General features: G+C 41.0%; 2 protein-coding genes across 2 annotated transcripts; both read right to left on the bottom strand.

Annotated features, from left to right (window-relative positions):
* Positions 1–207: 207 nt before the first annotated feature.
* On the bottom strand, positions 208–2,459 carry LOC142383058 (arrestin domain-containing protein 3-like). The gene is made up of 6 exons (XM_075469173.1): positions 2,204–2,459; positions 1,756–1,816; positions 1,521–1,665; positions 1,278–1,374; positions 556–812; positions 208–456 (listed from the first exon to the last, which is right to left on the bottom strand). The coding sequence occupies exons 1-6, from the start codon at positions 2,457–2,459 to the stop codon at positions 208–210; spliced, it is 1,065 nt and encodes a 354-aa protein (XP_075325288.1).
* A 2,847-nt stretch (positions 2,460–5,306) lies between these two features.
* LOC142382677 (arrestin domain-containing protein 3-like) lies at positions 5,307–19,381 on the bottom strand. Its single transcript, XM_075468792.1, has 6 exons — positions 18,951–19,381; positions 18,807–18,876; positions 18,498–18,645; positions 8,502–8,604; positions 8,132–8,397; positions 5,307–7,958 (listed from the first exon to the last, which is right to left on the bottom strand). Exons 1-6 carry the CDS (start codon positions 19,225–19,227, stop codon positions 7,860–7,862), a joined length of 963 nt encoding a protein of 320 aa, XP_075324907.1. The 5' UTR covers positions 19,228–19,381; the 3' UTR covers positions 5,307–7,859.
* Between the last annotated feature and the right edge of the window lie 187 nt (positions 19,382–19,568).

Raw genomic sequence — 19,568 nt, forward strand, 5'->3', positions numbered from 1 at the left:
TGTTATTCCCGTCAGGACTCATGTGGCATTTTCACACGTGCACAGGAGTCCTGAAATGCCCAGAACATTATCAAATAGCCTAAAACACACAGAACATTATTCATTTATCTTTTTCACATTTGCAATGAATAACCCGAACTGAACAGCAATTTGTTCCATCGTTGAAACTGAGAGAGCATGTGCTCGCTAAAACTTTGATTGAAATTTTTAGGCCTTTCCATCAAAACCACTCAGGGAGGGATACACCCCATATGACATGTAGGGGGGTGGTGGAGCAGAAGGGCCAGTGTCTGTTGGGTTTTGTGGGAAGCTGGCTGGTGACATGTAAAAGTTTGGCAAAGCTTCAGATCTAAAGTAGGCAGGTGGTTGCTCCACATAGGACCCCTCTAAAGCTGGCAGAATGACAATATCGAACTTGATCTCTGGGTCAAATGCGTACTTGACATCCAGATAGACCTGAGGTGGAGAAATAGTCACAAGTTATCGCCAGCGTTTTCACGCAGTCCTGCTAGTGTAGAGATGCAGCCCTAATTTGTTGGGATAACTGATACCTACCCTGAGTCTGAACTCTGCTCTGATGATGTTGCAGTTTAAAATGGACATGCATGTGGTGGGAGGGATGGTGATGATCCTGGTGACGGTCTGGCCTGCAGAGCGTGGGATGACTTCACCCACCTCCTTCAGGATATCTCTGGTTTCAATCTTCCTCTTCCCTTTTGCAAAGTAGCTGTTCTTCTGATACAAGCAGAATTTGGGCTTAATGTTACGAGATGACTTGTTCTGAATGGAGGCCACAACCTTTATACCTTCGCCTGGAAAACAGAGCATCACTTAGTACACGAGCTTTACTCGTTGAATGACAGACATGGCAACAATCTGGCTCTGCATATAAAATATGGTACTTTATGACGTCATTGTTATAAATGTTATTGTTATTAATGTTGTTTCGTCATTGTTTTTTTTTTTATCATTTGAACAGCAGCCACAGTTGAAAGTCAGAAAAAGGTTGAAAACTTTTGCTAAACAATTTTCCAATGACATTTTCAAATAGCTTGTTGTGCTTTAAAGGTCCGACCTGGTACATACAAAATATTTCTGTCATTAATATTCCTTCATGTCTCCTTATCTTATCTTTAGGCCATAAAAATGTTAAATGAGCAAAAAGGACTTTGAGCTGCACACGGCTCACCTGCTGGAAAATGTTTTGTTATCTCAGACCCCTGTAATGATAATGTCTCTCATGAGGCTATGTTAGATTGGACACAGTCTAAAATTACCTTGGTGGAAGCCTGTCCGTGGAATATTTACATCCATGGCTACCTCTCCTGATGTCAAGAGCTTCATCTTCTGATCTATGGTACTCTGTTGAGGAGTCTAACAGGCAAATCACAAACTCAGTACAGGCAAAGTCAACTCTCATTATTGCTAGAAGGCATCTTTGACATCTGTTCTCTGCAAACATGTTTCCTGTCTCATTCCTGACAGCCATACGAGTTGGTTGAGTGTGAATGTGAGGTCACCATCAGCCGTGGATAATGGTTTCCTTTGTTGATGAGGGTGAACAGTGTCTTGGCTTTGCTGTCCATTCTCATGGACCTGCTCAGATTTGCTTCCAGTGTGTACAGAATCTTTCCAAATTTGCCACAGAAGGAGGACGGCAAGTCTCTGAGAAATGTGAGAAACATATTTTCAGAGAGCAAACTTGATTGTTTGTGTTTAAGCTTAAAGCCAATGGTGAGAAATATGAAAACTCACTCTGCTGGGATCTGGAAGGTGAATGGGTAGACATGGCAGCCTTTGTCAACAACGTTTCTGTCTGAGAAGCAGTTAAACGGTTTGAAATAAACTGGTTTTATTGCAACCTTTAATAGGTGGTGATAGAAAAGTTGGAAAATCAGATCATAAATAAATCCATTACTTCCTCGTGGACTACTCTTGGTTGCTCATTTAAAGTATATATATATATATTTGTTGTTGATTATCCTGAAGAGGAACAGATGGATCAGGGAAGCACTATTATTGCTTATAAAAGCTATTTCATGTGAACAACTACCCAAATAAAATGGAAGACAAGCAGTGTAACAAAGTTAAAAAAAAAAAAGATATATATAAAGCTTGGTAGTATAACAAGAGGTAACACTATACAACATAACAAGATGGCATGTTTCTATTTTGAACAACACACTATAAGTAGATCACTTACCTTTACCCTTCTGAATAAAAAACTGTTTGACACTGAAGTACTTTTCCTTTTTGTGGTACGTTACAACTGTTCTTCCGTAATGTTCCTTCCATTTGACGTCTGCTTTTCCCTTCAGCTTTACACAGAGTGACTCTATTTTGCACTCTTTCGCCAATTCTAGTGTAATTCTCCCAGTGATGTAGTCGCCACTGGTGAAGATATCACTGTTGTTTATGGGATTATACTCCACTGAGAAGTTCTTAACGTTGTCTGCCATGTCGCTATGTACTGAGCTACAAGCACAGGAAGCACCTGGTGATGAGGTTGAGGGGTTTATATATATTATGGGGTGTGTTTAAATATGCAAATAGAACCTTTGGTAATTATTAAACCACATGGCTTGACTAAATGATCCATATGCCACTGGATATAAACAATCTGATGTATGATAAAAAGAAAAGCTTCCTTTGATCAATAAACATTAGTGTATGTAAATGTACTTTATTTCTACAGCCCTTTACAGACAATCCTTACGGTGTACCAAAGTGCTTTACAGCAGGTAATAAATAAAGAGAAGAAGAAGTAAACACAAATAAAAACAATAAAAGAACAGTGAAAGCAATAAAATATAACAAAATCTATTAAGATAAAATAAGATAAAAGTGTCATCATACTACTGGGTATTAAAAGCAATCCTAAATAAGTAGCTTTTTAGCCTGGATGTGAAGAGGCCCAGGTCAGAAATAAGACGCAGCTGGACGGGGGGCTTATTCCAGAGCCTGGGGGCAGCTTTGGGAAAAGGCTCGCTCACCCCAGGGTTTGTATTCTGACCTGGGCACTTCCAGCAGAAACTGATCTGTTGACCTCAGAGCTCTACCAGGACTGTTAAAAGCTCAGATAAATACGATGGGGCGAGGCTGTTAAGAGCTTTAAAAAACAACATTAACAGTTTAAAATCATAAATACAATATAAAATATAAATATAATCACAATCAGATGTATTAACTAAAGAAATGTGGTTTAGTGAATTAGGTTATTCCAGCCGTTTGTGTGTGTGTGTGTGTGTGTGTGTGTGTGTGTACAGCATTACTGGCAGCATATGTGACCACATGCAGGACACGGTTCTACTAGAATGGGCGTGTCTAAAATATTTCACACACATCAAAGGCAGAAAACACGTGTCGTAAACATGTTGGTGGAAAAACTGAGTGTATATGTCCAGGAAAGTTTATCTGAAAAACTGTTTTAAAGGTGAGGCTAAGCAGCCTTGACATATGCACTGGTAAATCATTTGTTCATTCTGGATTTCAAGACAAAGTATAACACATAAGAAGCACACAATGACAATGCGTTGAAAATTTTGATCTTTTAACGAAATACTCAGTGACCAAGTCCCCTTTGTTTTCAACAACTGCCACGAGCTTTCCATTTCTGAAATCTGTCAGTTTCTTTATCTGTTCATGATCGACTTTAACTGAGGCAGCAAAAATGTATTTATTTATCATACCTGCTTTATCCAGTTCAAGATTGTTGGGGGGCTGAAGCCTATCCCAGAGGCAGGATTCCTGCCAGAGGCTGCCAGCAGATTTGGAAGTTGATTTTCAGTTCATCATGAAGCTGAAAATCCAACATGGTCACCCCTTTTTAGAACTGAGGAAACGTTAAGTGTAACATGTCTTCAAGGGCAAAGAAACAAAGTTTAGATGTCTTCTAAAAAAGAACAAGGCCCACTAAAGAGTGCTTTAACACTCGCTGTGTTAGTTTGTGATCTAACCATGAGCCCATATAACCGTTGGAACAGGATTTGCATTTCAACTGTCCAAAAAAAAATCTATTTTCAGGTATCATGACAGTTAATGTTATCAATCCTACTGGATGCCATTTAAATACACACACACATATATATACATATATATTTTCATATAAACACAAAATGATTACATGATATACAAAATGTGGTAACAACAAGAAAACAGCAAAAATGAGGTTCAACAACCGATTTTTGCAAAAGCCACCTAGTAAATGCCTGGTGCCCATTCATGTTAGGTAAATCTCATCTTAATACCCCTAATCCTACAAAAAAAAAAAGCCTTGCAATAAAAGTATAAGTGTCTATAGATTCCTGCTCTTCAGTAGCCTGGCTGACGCGTCCACAATCTCGATGAGATGGTGGTCTGGGAACTAGGTGTGCATTTTCTCGTATTTGAGGCGTGGTTTACGAATGCCTAGAGCCGTTTATTGGGCGCTACGAATGTCTATCAAATGACGTCAGGTATTTCCCATGCTGCTTTGCGCGCGATTCATAGCCAATTGTATCACTTATACCAGATGACGACAGAAATTCGACGAGGAAGAAGAAAAAAATGGAAAATAAAAGTAAACTTGCGCTCTAAGCTACTTAAATTGACAACTAAGTAGGCCTATATGCTATATTCTACATGAATTTTTATGTTGTAGAGTTGTGAATTTATTTTAATAATGGAGAAATTGAGCAGCCTTGCTTTGTTGTCTACAGTAGTAGCTCAACCCTCATCTTACTTTGAAGCTCCCAGCTCCCAGAAGTGACGTCGACGTAGCTTTAGCAGCAGAAAAGCTATCAGGCTTGTGTTGATGATAATAATAAACTCCTGGACTATGTACAAACTTCCAAATGCATCGTTTTGTGAGTACAGACCATATTTGTACTACTGTAGAAGTTTGGTTTCATGACGTGATTTTAGTGTGGTAATTTTGGAGATACTGCCAGGGTCCGTTAGCGCTTGTACTAAGCTATTCGGGATAACTCAGTAACTCAGCTGATGTTCAGCCAATATCGGAAAAACTTCGGGTGGGCTACTTGGCTGGATGTCACGGTTCAAATGACCCTAGGGTGGAATCTACTCCGAAACACTTTCTAAGGCTGCATTGAACGGTAACGTTGTGTCCGCTGTCATGTTGAATTAACACTCTACAAGCTTCGGTGTTGCGCATACACGTCGTCATCGTCTTGCTGCCGCCGCCCCCCCCCCGTTCTGTGATTGGTTCCCAAACTCTGGCAAAAATAAGGGCGGTGGTTTCCAGGCTGACTTTGCAGTGAGAATGAAATCGAGCGCAAAGCAGCATGGGAATTCCCAGGCTAGCTCTTCAGGCTTTTCCACAATAGTCTCTCACTTCAGGCCTTTAAGGCCATCATTGTGATATTGCCACCTGCTGGTGGGAGGACATATTGCCGTTTCAGACCCAGAATTATTGTTGTAATAGCAGCTTCAGAAGTGCAATTTGTAATCAATGTAAAAGAGACTCATGCGTCATGATGCGTTGCTGTGTATGGTGCATTAATTATATCCATGATGAATCCATGGGTATTGACGTCTGTGCATAAATCATTTCTAAACGTTCTAATGTGTAGCCTTGTCATACTAATGCCGAGCTGAGGCAGTAGATGATTTAATGGGTACTAGCATCAAGGCATGAGTTACTGTCCAGAAGTATAAGCCATTTAATTTGCCACTGCTGCTCTCTCATATGCTCTCTCATCCTTTTTAGTGTCGAGTACACACAACAGAGCTTTTTGTGCTCACTTTCCATTGCCCATTGAACTGGACTCTCATGAGGTAGGATGCAGTGGGACACTGATATGCTGAAATAGATACAAACACTTTTAACTGAATCATTTAACTCAATTATTTCAACACTTTAGGCACGGCAAGGCAAGGCAAGGCAAGGCATCTTTATTTATATAGCGCATTTCATACCACAGGCAGCTCAATGTGCTTTACATAAAGACAAGGCATTTAAAAGAACAGAAAAACACAGTTAAAAGCAATCAAAGAAGAGGGGAAAAAGAAAGATATAAACTCAACCATAAGCACACCGAAAGAGAAATGTTTCTAACCTGGATTTAAAAGTGCTTCCAGTTGGGGCTGATTTCAGTTCTGCTGGTAGTTTGTTCCAGTTGTGTGCAGCATAACAGCTAAAAGCTGCTTTACCGTGTCTAGTTTGAACTCTGGGCTCCACTATCTGACCTGAGTCAGCAGATCTCAGAGCTCTGCTGGGTTTATACTCTACCAGCATGTCATTCATGTATTCTGGACCTAAACCGTTCTGTGATTTGTAGACGAGCAGCAGAACTTTAAAATCTATTCTGTATCTGACCGGGAGCCGATGTAAAGACTTGAGAACTGGGGTGATGTGATCTGATCTCTTTGTTCTGGTTAAAACTCGGGCTGCAGCGTTCTGAATGAGCTGCAGCTGTTTGAGACTCTTTTGGGGGAGTCCAGTCAGAAGACCGTTACAGTAGTCAAGTCTGCTGGAGATGAAAGCATGAATCAGCTTCTCCTGATCTGTTTGGGACATGAAACCCTTAATTCTGGATATGTTCTTAAGTTGATAAAAGGCTGATTTGGTGACTGATTTGATATGATTGTTGAAGGTCAGGTCTGAGTCTATCAGCACGCCGAGGTTCCGGACTTGGTCTTTAGTTTCTAGAGACAGAGACTCAAGGTGTTTACTGACAGCAAACCTCTTCTCTTTGTTGCCAAACACAATGACCTCAGTTTTTTTCTTGATTTAACCGAAGGAAATTTTGGTTCATCCACTTTTTGACTTGCTCTAAGCAGTCGCACAATGACTCTATAGGACTGCAGTCATCTGGAGACAGTGCCAGATATATCTCGCACTTTACACAAACACTCATTTTAAACACTAAATGTCAGTCACGTAAAAGAGTATTGTGAACGTACCAGTTGTAATGATACATTTGTAATTACAATCTGAGTGACTTAAAATTCAAAATATATGATGACATAGTTAAATCTTAAAAAGCTAAGAAAACCAAGTAAAAGCATGGGGAATTCATGGCTACTGCACTTAATGTACTGTTACTACAATGCTAAAACAGGACATTAACTTGGTTCGCACTGTTGCAGGTGCCTACAGTGGTACAGTAATATTACAACATCTGGACACATGCAAAACATCTTCTAAACGACAATAATATAACCAGGCACAAAGATCTGACAGTGGAAACACTGCTGAAGATTGTTCAAATGAGAAAAAGAGGTGTCTGTAAAAATATAATGACACGTAAAAAAAAACATCCAGTATAAAAAAAATGTATTTGACCTGTAACCATGTAGCAGAGGTAGGAGGCTTTTTATACAAAATACACCTGACAAATACCACAAGAATGTCCCAGCAGAAAATCACACCCTCACATCTCAACATGTTTGCATTTTGTCCCGACATGTAAAGCAAATCTGTGCCATAATTCAAATTAAAATGCATTAACAGAAATGCTTTTTCATTTTCAGAATATAGCTGCATTTTTTGACTGAATAATGAATGATCCAAACTTCATTTTCATTTTCTTCTTCATGACTGCTCACCTTGCTTTTCTGTTTTTTCATGCCCGCCCCCACCCCCGCAAAAAACGGTCCATAATTCAATTTGGATTTGCAATCCCAAGCGGCGCAGGAGAGTGATGTCGGTGGCCGCTCCTCTTCTGGGTTGGTTGGGTTCACCTGCACACAACATGGCGCTCCCAGACACCATCGCACAGTCCTTGTTAGAATTAGCTTCCCATGTGGAGTTAAATACAATTTCTGAATCGGATTCCCGTGACAGACTTGAGCAGATTATAGAGAACAGTCTTCTTTTGTATGTAAAAATTAAAAACTTCTGCATTTCCCACATTTCCTCACAGCAGAGGCGGGGAATTGGCGTGTGCAGATGTATAACAGAGTATGATGGGACACAGCACAGTGAGGTCATGGGAAGCTTTTACACAGAGGCTCACCTACAGGAAACACCAGAAAACAAAGTTAAGTGTGAGATTCTGTTAATGAAATTTTTTTTTTCCTTAATGACCCTCTGTATAACTGAGTCAAACTGGATCATAAACAAATAAATGACATCCTCCTACGTCTAATACTGGCACAATCAGACCAACAGTCTGTCGGTCACACCAACCTCTATATTGTAGTCAACATCTATGATGCTGCAGTTCGAGACGGTGAAGGATGCAGACGAGGGAATAGTGAGCATGATCTCAGTGTGCACGTTAGTGGTGTGAGCGCTGACAGGCTCCCCCATAACATTTGCCAAAAGTCTGGACACAATCCTCTTCTGGCCCCGATTTGCGGAATAGAAAGTCTGTTTCTGTTGGAGCTTCACCTTTGGAGTTGCTGTTCTAGTTGAAGCGTTGCTGAACTCGCAAATTACTTTTGCAGTTTCTCCTGGGGTAAAAAAAACAAACAAACACGGGTTGTTTTCCATGCTCCACTTTCGGTATCGTGCATATTCCATATTACAAGGATACATGGATGGATGGTAACCATACCAGGGATGAAGGCTTTCTTCTCCGTACTGACTCTCATCGTGATAGGACCCGAGGCACAGCACAGGGAGCCCACTGTCTTGGTGTTACAGCCCGAGAGTGGAGCCTGCAGAAGAAACATATTATTTTCCTCTTCTTTTGTTGTCTTTTGACTGATCATGGGCAATGCTACACATGCTGCACATTTGTAAAAAGGGTCCTCCTTCATGGGATGCGCTGCGGCCATCAAGTTTAAGATGAGCTAATATTTTTCAAGAAAGAGTAAAATGTGTTACTTTGATGTTTATTGTGAATAAAAATATTGGTTTATGGAATTAGCAAATATTTGTATTCAATTTTCATTAAGACTTCACACAGCGTCAGATTTTTTAGAATAGGGGTTCTATTTAGACCCCATTTATTGGGCATATTTTTTTTACTTTTTCACAAAAAATTATAAAAAAAACATAGATATAGTAGAGTAGAGTAGAGTACCATTTATTAATCCCGAAGGAAATTAAGGTGTCCAGTAGCATATACACAAGGCACATATACACATATAAACATATACACAAGGCACTATACACAACATTGCACATGTAACAGCCATATAACAGCCACTCTTCCATACATTCATCAAAAGGCAGATCTCACACACACACATACACATAAAGGGAGTCAGGGAGCTCCCTGAAGGACAATGCACCTTCCAGGGCTGTTTCTTAAGTGGCAATCACATCTCAGATAGAATCTGTCACACCGCGGTGAGGTCAAGTGGGTTTTTGTCTCATCTTCATGTCATGTCTCGTCATTTCCTGTTTTATTTTGAAAGATTAACTCTCCCTCTCGTTTCAGGTCACTTGCCCTTCCTCTCGTGTTCCAGTCTGATTGTCTTATGAATGATTCCGCCTGTTCCCTATTAGCCCTGTGTGTCTAAGAGTCTGCGTCTCCCCCTGTCTTCTGCCAGTGTGTCGTATCTGTTTGGTCTAACGTGCGTTCACTCTTGCCACTCCAAGCCACAGCTAAAGCCTTGATCCAAGTCACCGTTTGGTTGATTCCTCTTTAAGAGAGTTTTTTGTTCTTGTTAACTTTGGATAATCTAGCCTTGCTAAAGTTTAAGTTTAAGTTTTATAGCCTTCTTGTTTTTCCTCCCAGTATATTTATAATATTCCATAGCAAAGTGCCTCCGATCTTCAGAAGAGGTTTATGTTTTCCTCTGTAGCAGGAGTGATTTTTTTTTTTTTTGTTAAAATTAAGCTTTTTATAGTCCTCTACGTTTTCTCCTCCTTTTAGTGGAGTGATTATTATTTTGATAATTTTTTATAGATATACCTCTCTCACTTTGGGAGAAGTATGTGTATATATATATATATATATATATATATAGATAGATAGATAGATAGATAGATAGATAGATAACTTCCATAGCCTGCGATTATTTCTCTCTTGTGATCTACTGCTCCTCATTAAAGCTCGTTTTTGAAACATCATCTCCTGCTTCTGCGTCCTCCGTTCTCTGGGCCTGACAGAATCAAGTAACATATACAGTCGTTTCAATAAATCCTGGGCATCAATGTCTGTCCACTAATCTGCGTTCTGCCACAGTTTTTAGAAGCTAACAGAGATGGGGACTCAAGTCACTGTGACTTGGACTCGAGTCGACTCGAGTCGCTGTTTTGATGACTTGTGACTTGACAAAAAATAAAAGACTTGAGACTCGACTCGGACTTGGAAGTTAAAGACTCGGCTCTTGACTTGAGACACGATGACTTGAATGACTTGAGTGTTATTCAGTTCATGTTTTCAATTTGAATATAAAATTAATAAATTAATAAAAAAATAATATGGATTACCTGGTAGGAGCGCAGGCTGAGAATGGCGTCATGATTGGATCCCTACCCTGTCAGTCAGCCATGCCCTCTCTACATACCTTAGTGTTTATTGGAGAGAATAAACTCATATCAGATATGCATCAACATGTCAGCGGGATGGGCACCCAGAGTCGTTGTCTTTGGCTTTCATAATCACCATTTTGACGACAAAAGACGAACAGCTCAGTGCAAGACATGCAGCATCAACATCTCAGACAGCCAGACGACAACTTCCAACTTTGTTCGTCATTTCAAGATCCATTCTGACCAGGAAGTGCTCGTCATATTAGCTAATATTATCCTGTTAGCCTAGTCGGTAGTTAGCTAACGTTAGCTTGATATGATACGGGGTGGACAGGTTGGACACATTGGCCAATGATGTTTACTGACAGTTACATATATCTTTGTGTTTTCACTTTATTAAGATCAGATTCTGCAGGTAAACTTTTCCAAAAACCTTGGAGTGAGATTTCAGCGGGTCGGTTCGCGACACGCATCTCAGAAGTTATTCCACAGTACAGATATATATATATATATACATATGTGTAGATATGATGTAGATACATGTATACATTTTATGAATATGCAATCGTGCAGAGTGTGGGGCCTTCCTCTAGAAAATTTTGCATTTCTTAAATGCAATTTCTTCCATTCTAGTTGATTTTAGGGTGACTAGTTAGACATGGCAAATCCTAAATCCACATCTCATTCATAGCCTACATCCTCAGCTGCCCTTCAAAAGACAATGTTGTTTAACAGAGAGAAACTAGTCTAGGCTGGTTCAACAAATTTCAAGGCAAAGGTGAGATGGTATATGTAGATTTTTAACCATCAAAAAATAACCATTCATCAGGGTTGCTGATCCATTTTTTTGTTTGCCTTTTCTTGGTCTCTTTTTTTTTTCTTTTTGCCTTTTTTGTCTCTTTTTTTTGCCTTTAATGTCCATATCCAAAGTGTCTCTCTTCAATTTCCAACTTATACAGTACAGTCCCCTCCAAAAGGCTACCAGGCACACACACACCACCAAACAGACAGACAGACAGACACACCACCAGACAGACAGACACACACACACACACACACACACACACACCACCAGACAGACAGACAGACAGACAGACAGACAGACACACACACCACCAGACAGACAGACACACACACACACACACACACCACCAGACAGACAGACAGACACACACACCACCAGACAGACAGACACACACACACCACCAGACAGACAGACAGACAGACACACACCACCAGACAGACAGACAGACAGACACACACACACACACACAGACAGACACCACCAGACAGACAGACAGACAGACAGACAGACAGACAGACACACACACACAGACAGACAGACAGACAGACACACACACCACCAGACAGACAGACAGACAGACACACACACACACCACCAGACAGACAGACAGACAGACACACACACAGACAGACAGACAGACAGACACACAGACAGACAGACAGACAGACACACACCACCAGGCACAAAAAACCCCAGAAGATATCAGTGTGTGCATATCTAATCATCACATCGTATAGAACTGTTGTAGCGGGTTGTGGCAGACTTTGCGTCGTTCACTATCTGAGCTGGGGGCTCACACTTGTAGCACGGCTCTCGGTCGTTCATTTTTATGCACATAATGGAAGAGAGGGTACCATCGAGTGAAAGCCTATTTCTTGTGTTCCCTTACTGATTTCACGGCTTCTCAGTGAAGTAGTAAATTCTGTCCTTCCCCTCAGACTGAACTGGCCGTGCTCACTTGAATGGAATAACACTACATTGCTGTAGTGAGACAGCGCTGCGTTACCAATCAGATTTCGCCTTGGCAGACCGACGTCACTGACGTACCGACTGACGTACCGACTGACGTACCGACTGACGTAACGACAAGCCGTTTCCAGCGAATCAACAATCAGAGAGGGATTAGACACTCTGCTGTGGTCCAATCATGAGTTTAAGCATTCGGAAATTATAGAACGAGAGTGAAAAAAATCAACACAGTAAGAAAAAATGATCTAGCGTGAGATTTCTTTGTTAAGTGTGAGAGCGTGACACTAAGTCAGAAAGAGTGAGTGTCACGGCAGATGCGTGAGAGTTGGCAACCCTGCTGTTACAGGACTTGACCAAGAAAAAATTACTTGGGACTTACTTGAGACTTGAAAGCTAAGACTTGTGTTGCATGACATAAGTTGGATTTCAAGAAACACAAACAGGTTTTCTTTTTCCCGAGTTTTTACTTTGCTTTCACCGAGAGACATCAAAACACAACTGACAAACATTTGTAAAATTAGCCTCGCCCCCATCAGCAATCAGTTCATGCAGAACTGCTGGGGATGCTGGAGAGGTGCGCTTGGTTTAAACACCAAGAGCTGCAACACACTCCCGGCCGATGAGAGTGACTTCAGTCAACTCATCACTGAGAGAGTTCCAGAGGGTAAAGCAGTTGGATAGGCCTTCTCAGAGTGGTCCTAGAAGGAAGCATAACAAGACATGAGCGAACTTTTCCATCTCTTCCCAAATAAACTTCTGTGATTCGGCCAATTTTCCAGAGGTGCTTTGGCAATCTATCTTCATAAATTAACACAACATCTCCAGTCTTTAAGTCAGAAGGTCTTTTTACAGAAGATGAGATGTGTGCTGATCTCAGTTCCATGAGGTATTCTTTTAGCCATCGATACCAGAACATTTTCACAATCCGCTGTCTATATTTCCATCGTTTTACTAGCTGGATTTTACTCACGTCCCGAACCGCAGAGGAGAGGCTGACAGCAGGGGGGAGCGCTGTCAGACGCTGACCAATCAAAAAATGAGAAGGAGTTAGTGGGACAGGTTCTTCACTGCTTGTGTGAGTAAAAGTGATGGGACGAGAATTAACCACAGCTTCCACTTCAGTCAGAATGGTTTCAATTTCTTCATAATGCAATGATGCCTTACCAATCACTTTACGTAAGCAGGTTTTCACAGAGCGAACCAGTCTCTCCCACATTCCGCCCCACCAAGCGGCTCTTTCCATTATGAACTTCCAGGAGATGCGCTTTCCTGCAAAGAATTCCTGGACTTCTTTAGATGACAGAGAATCCCATAGCAGACTTAGTTCCACATTAGCTCTTTTAAAAGTCTTTGCATTGTCTGAATATATTGTTTTACAAAGTCCTCTTCGTGACACAAAACGTCTAAAAGCTAATAGGAATTTTTCTGTTGTCATATCAGACACTAACTCCAAATGAATAGCACGAGTTACTGCACAGGTGAAAAGAGCAATATAAACTTTGTCTTGTGACTTACAGTACAGGGGTCCGGCAAAATCCACACCTGTGTTCTCAAAGGGAGGAGCTTCTTTAATGCGAGACTCAGGTAAAGGAGCGTAAATCTGTTGGGCAGATTTCACTTTATGTTTAACTCTGTATTTCTCGAACTCGATTTTCCACAAAGGGTTTCCACTGTTTAGCAGAACTCTTGATCCAATGCAAAGTTATCATTGAGTCAGTCCACAGATTCACTTGGCTCTTGTCCATATCCAAGTGTGTGATGATATAGTTACTAAGTCTAGCTCCAATGAGAGCGCCAAGTAACTCAAGTCTGGGTAACGTAACTTTTTTAAGTGGTGATACTCTTGTTTTGGAAGTTATAAGGGTTACAATGCACTCACCATCTTCTGGAATGATGCGTAGATAGGCAGCTGCACAATAAGCACTTTCACTGGCATCACTGAAGACATGCACTTCTAGATTCACAGGTGCATCCTGCTTCAAAAGCGCTGCATGATAACATCTGACGATTTTAATATTTGAGATGTCGGGCAGCTCCTCGCACCATTTATGCCATAGCTTTTCCAGATCTTCAGGCAGCTCATTGTCCCATTCAAGTCCACGTTCCCACATTTTTTGAAAAAGACATTTCACTCGGATGGTAAAAGGGGAAAGAAATCCCACCGGATCAAATATGCGGGATGCTGCTTGTAACACTCCTCTTTTAGTATCACACTTATCCTTTAAAAAAAAATCAATCAGATTTCTTAAATCAAAGATGAAGTCGTCTTGTTCAGTTCTCCATGTTAATCCAAGAACTTTTAGCATAGTGTTTTTCACTTCAACATTTCCACTTACTGTGTCTTCCATTTTTTCCTTCCACAGGGTTTTCAGTTCTTCAGAGTTTGAGCTCCATTTGCAAAGATTCATGTGAGCATCTTTTAAGATAGCTTTGGCTTGCATTGACACACTGATTGCTTCCTCTTCGCTCGGTACACTGCAAATCAGGTCATCCACATACAGACACTTGTCGAGAATAGATATGACCTCAGGATATGCTTGTTGGTATTTTTTCACATGATGCCTTATGGTTGCAGCTAATAGAAAAGGACTGGGTGAAGCTCCAAATGGGACTCTGGTGATTCGCATAATACTGATGTTTAGTTCTTCATGTGTTTTAGGTAAGCTATCAGTCCAAAGAAATCTTAATACATCTCTATCTTGCTCTCTGATGGAGATCTGCAAAAAAGCTTTCGTAATGTCAGCCATAAATGCTACTCTATGGAGCCGGAACTTTAACAGGATACTCAGTAACTCAGGATTCAAATTAGGGCCAGATATTAAGCAGTTATTTAACGATAAACAGCCTGTGGCATGGGAGGATGCGTCAAAGACTACTCGCAGTTTAGTGGTTAAACGCTCCTCATTAATGACGGCCCTGTGTGGAAGATAATAGACAGGATTGTCAGAAACAATGTTCTCCACACATTCTACAATGCCTTGGTTTACATAATCTTGAATTACTCCTTGATATTTATCGAAAAGTGGCACATCATTTTGAAATTTCTTAATGAGCTGATCAAATCGTCTTTTGGCTACATCATAATTGGAAGGTAAGTTATCATTTCCATTTTTCCAAGGTAAGCTCACCTGGTATCTTCCTTCAGTGAACTGAACAGACTTTTCAAACCACTGCATCGTGTCCTCATCACATTTCTTTATTTCTCGTTCTGTTGCAATCCCGATGGATTCAGTTTCCCAGAAGGAGCGCAGTGTGTGATTGATTTGTTCTTCCAGCCCAACACTCACATGCAGTGTTTCAATGTCTGTGATGTTTTGATCAGAAGTTACGTTCAGCATGGATACTGTACCTTGGATAAGCCAGCCAAATTTGCTTTCTAATGCAACTAGTTGTTCAGAGAGGCGTTCTAATTTTCCAGAAACAACTTTCCAATAATGATCACCTCCAATCAACACTCCAAGTTCCTGTGTTTCCATTCCACTTACAGCTGTGTCAGCAAGTTGCATGCCTTTGCACTCCAGATCTCTGCGTAATTCTTCTGTCGCAACTTTCATGATAGAAGTGCACAAACGAGGTGTTTCTAGGACATCTATTTCTAAACGTTGGCCATTTCGTATGTTACTCAATGTTAGCTTTACTTTATTACAAGTTACATGCTTTGGTTCACTAGAGCCAAACGTGTGTAATCTAAGAGTCTCTTCACCTATTTTAGGAAGATTAAGTGCTCGAGAGATATCTTGGCGCACAAAGCTGCGCTGACTCCCTCCGTCCAAAAGGCAGCGGGTCAGTTGTCTTTTCACTAGGGTCTCTATCCAAACAGTTGCAGTTTGGAGTAAAACTGTCTCTCGCTTTGATTCAGAGGGTGAAACAGAAATCACAGTATCAGTTGTCTCAATTTTGTTTGTCATTTCATTTCCATAATAGGAGCAAAGAGCTTTGTGGTGACGTCTATGGCAATTTTCACAAGAAATACCTTTAGTGCGACAGTCCTTGGCAACATGTCGAGTTCCAAAACACACAAAGCATCTGCCTTGTTTCCTCAGCTTTTCAGGCACAGACATTTCATTACAACGTTTAGACATATGATCCGACTTTTCACAAAAGAAACAAATTTGTCTGTCTTGACTTGAAGCATAAAGAGCAGAAGCTGTCATCATATTTGGCTTTTTGCGCATTTCCCAGGTACTGTAACTCTCCTTTTCTTGTTCCTTACCGGTTTGCTGTTTTGCACTCTGGGTCATGTTAGCTGTGCGCTCCCGGCTGTCCACTTCTTTTTGAATGAAATCCATCAGTTCCTCAACCTTCCAGACATCATCCTCATCTTTTTTTCGGCTAAACTCCAGCGTCATTTGCTCTGGTATCAGTTTCATCAGAATGGGGCACAGTAAACTGCCATAGGTGTCAGAAACAACTCCCATAGCAGCCAAACTACGTATCTGTATTTCACAGTTATCGTACAAATATCGAAGTGCTTTTATATCACTAGCATTTTTCACAGGATTAAGATTAAGAAGCTTTGTCATGTGTGCATTGATAACAAGATCTTTTCGGCCAAACCTTTTTTGTAGCAGTTGTATGGCGTTATCATAATTGGCTTCGGTCAGTGGCAGTCCTGCGACCACATTAGCAGCTGCTCCTGTAAGATATGACCGCAGGTAACTGAACTTGTCCATCTTTGTCAAACTGGGATTGTGATGCACAGCCGTCTCAAACTGTCCCCAAAAATACTGCCAGAGGCTAATATCCCCTGAATATTTTTCAATAACAAGTTTGGGCAGTTTTACGTTTTGCCGCATAACACCTGCTTCAGAAAAAGTCATAGATACTGCATCTCCTTGTACTCTCCTGAGCGCTCTCCTTAATTTTGTTTTCCTCCGAGTTATGTGTTCCTTATATTCCATGGCTTTTGTAACTTCATCCTCCAAGTCATCCGTCTTTGTTCCCTCTTCAATTTCTTCATCAAGTTTATCCAAACATTCCTCTTTCATCAACAACTGTTCCATGAACTCCTCAAGCAAATCAGAATCCGGTGATTCCTTACTGAGTTCATCATCTACCTTGCTGATGATCTTGGTTGTGGACGCACGGACTGAAGTTCTTTTCTTCTTTAGACGGTCAGCCATTCTTCTTTACTTTTGTCTTTCTTGTCATACATCTCTTTGAGACTTTTCATCTCTTCATTCCCCTTTGTCCCGGGTTTCGGCACCAAAATGTTGCATGACATAAGTTGGATTTCAAGAAACACAAACAGGTTTTCTTTTTCCCGAGTTTTTACTTTGCTTTCACCGAGAGACATCAAAACACAACTGACAAACATTTGTAAAATTAGCCTCGCCCCCATCAGCAATCAGTTCATGCAGAACTGCTGGGGATGCTGGAGAGGTGCGCTTGGTTTAAACACCAAGAGCTGCAACAACTTGAGACTTACTTGAGACTTGCACATGTGTGACTTGGTCCCATCTCTAGAAGCTAATTTTAAAAACTATTGTTTACTTGGGCAACAACTTTTTCCTATCACTATGGTGCTGGGTTTATATGTTAAACTTATCAAAGAACCAGAGTTCTATGAACAATAACCTTTGAAATTCTTGCGAGCCCTCTAATTTGCATTTATTTGTGAGGGCCATCTTTACAAATCAAACCTGGGACTCTGGGAACACCGGCAGTCTTACATTTACTTTAGCATGGCCATGATTTCTATAAAGATAAGCCCAAAGATCTGCAATGGAAACAATCTTTTCAAGCATAAGAAAACATTACCCACGGCGACAGAAAGCAGGAAGAATACAGAAGTTAATGACTCATGGGCACTTTTGCTGACATGTGCGGAGCACTAAGCTTCCTCAAATCTATGGCGGGACAGCAGTCCAATGAATTGCAACTTCAAACACACAGACAGAGTTCAGAGAAAGAGACAGTATAGATGCAGTAGGTGATAGGGCATCTTTGATAGCATGATAGCAAGGTACGTGGACTGAAGTAAGTTACAAGCACTGGAAGTTACTAAGTTAAAACTTGCTCAGTTTAAAGCAGATCCAGCCATGAATGCTCAATTATTACTGGATGTACAGACGAGTCCTTCTTTTTCCTTCCTTGTCTTTCTAAAGTAAAAGTTTCTAAAGTATAGATGAAAGAACAAAGTCAAAATGACGCCACCTGACTGAATTTCCAACACAAAATTCAATTAGAATAACGTTCTAAACTGTTTGGAATAATCTGGGAGCTGTCAAGAGCACGATACAGATGAAAGACAGGAAGTATCACATCCCAAAGATGAAACGCCTTTATGCGCATGGAGAGTATTATTTTCACACTTAAGATGTTATCTATGTTATAATGTAAAGGACTTACCCACAGCTCTGGCTGGTTAGTATCAATGCGTTGCACAAAGTTCAGCTCTGTCACAAAATCTTTGGACAAATGCCAGGGTCGGTTGATGCCCACTGTCAATGCGTACAATATACGTCCATGAACGCCACGGAAGGAGGATGGGAAGTCTCTGCATTGATGCAAAACAACATCAACGCCAAGATTCATCAAGTTAATGTCAAAGCAAACCGGCCTCATGCATCAGCAGACTGAGAGATCACATCACCATGGTGATCTTTTGTTTTAAGAGACTCAATGACTAAATGCAAAATTCAGATTTCTCATACTCACCCCCGTGGGAGCTGGCATGAAATGGGATACACGTGCCTGCCGGGCTGAAGTTTCGGTGTCCCACCAACATCTGCATGGAAAACACAAACTCAGACACTGAACTGAATAAATTACGAGCCAGTGACCCTCAGTAATTGTTCATACCGCAGTTTTCCTGCATGATGACGCTTTGGTAACTGAATAATTCCACGCTTGCAGAGTAGTTCCTTCTGTGCCTGTGACCCTGCCTTCCTCCCCCTCCGCTGGTCGACCAGTGAACATGCGCGTCCCCCTTCAGCTTCATCGTAAGTGAAGTGATTTTCGTCTCCTTGGACAGGTCAAAGGAGATGTGTCCTGTAATAAGGTCTCCGTTAGAGAACATATTTGTCGTGTTCAACGTGTTGAGATTGATGTTGAAATTTTTGAATGTCTGCTCGAACATCCTTAATCATGGAGATGACCGAGTTAAAAAAAAAAAAAAAAAAAGGGGAGAAAAAAGATATGTGAAACTGTCCTTTGATAACAAAACTGGTGGCAGGTTTCACAAGTCTAAAAGTTGAGTCTGAAGCGTTCACAACAACAAGCTGCGCAAGCGCTCAGCCTTCAGTGGGGCGCACCCATATCTATGGGCCCACCCTGTAAACAGGCGGCGCCACTGCATCACGTCCAGTCACGTCGTTTGATGTCAACTGGTTATTGTATTTCTCCTGGACTAAATTAGCAGGTACAGCTGCCTGTCTCGTTAAGAACTTACCAGCTGTATCGACACCACAATTAGAAAAT

Source organism: Odontesthes bonariensis, chromosome 6, assembly GCF_027942865.1.
Source record: "Odontesthes bonariensis isolate fOdoBon6 chromosome 6, fOdoBon6.hap1, whole genome shotgun sequence".
Taxonomy (NCBI): domain Eukaryota; kingdom Metazoa; phylum Chordata; class Actinopteri; order Atheriniformes; family Atherinopsidae; genus Odontesthes; species Odontesthes bonariensis.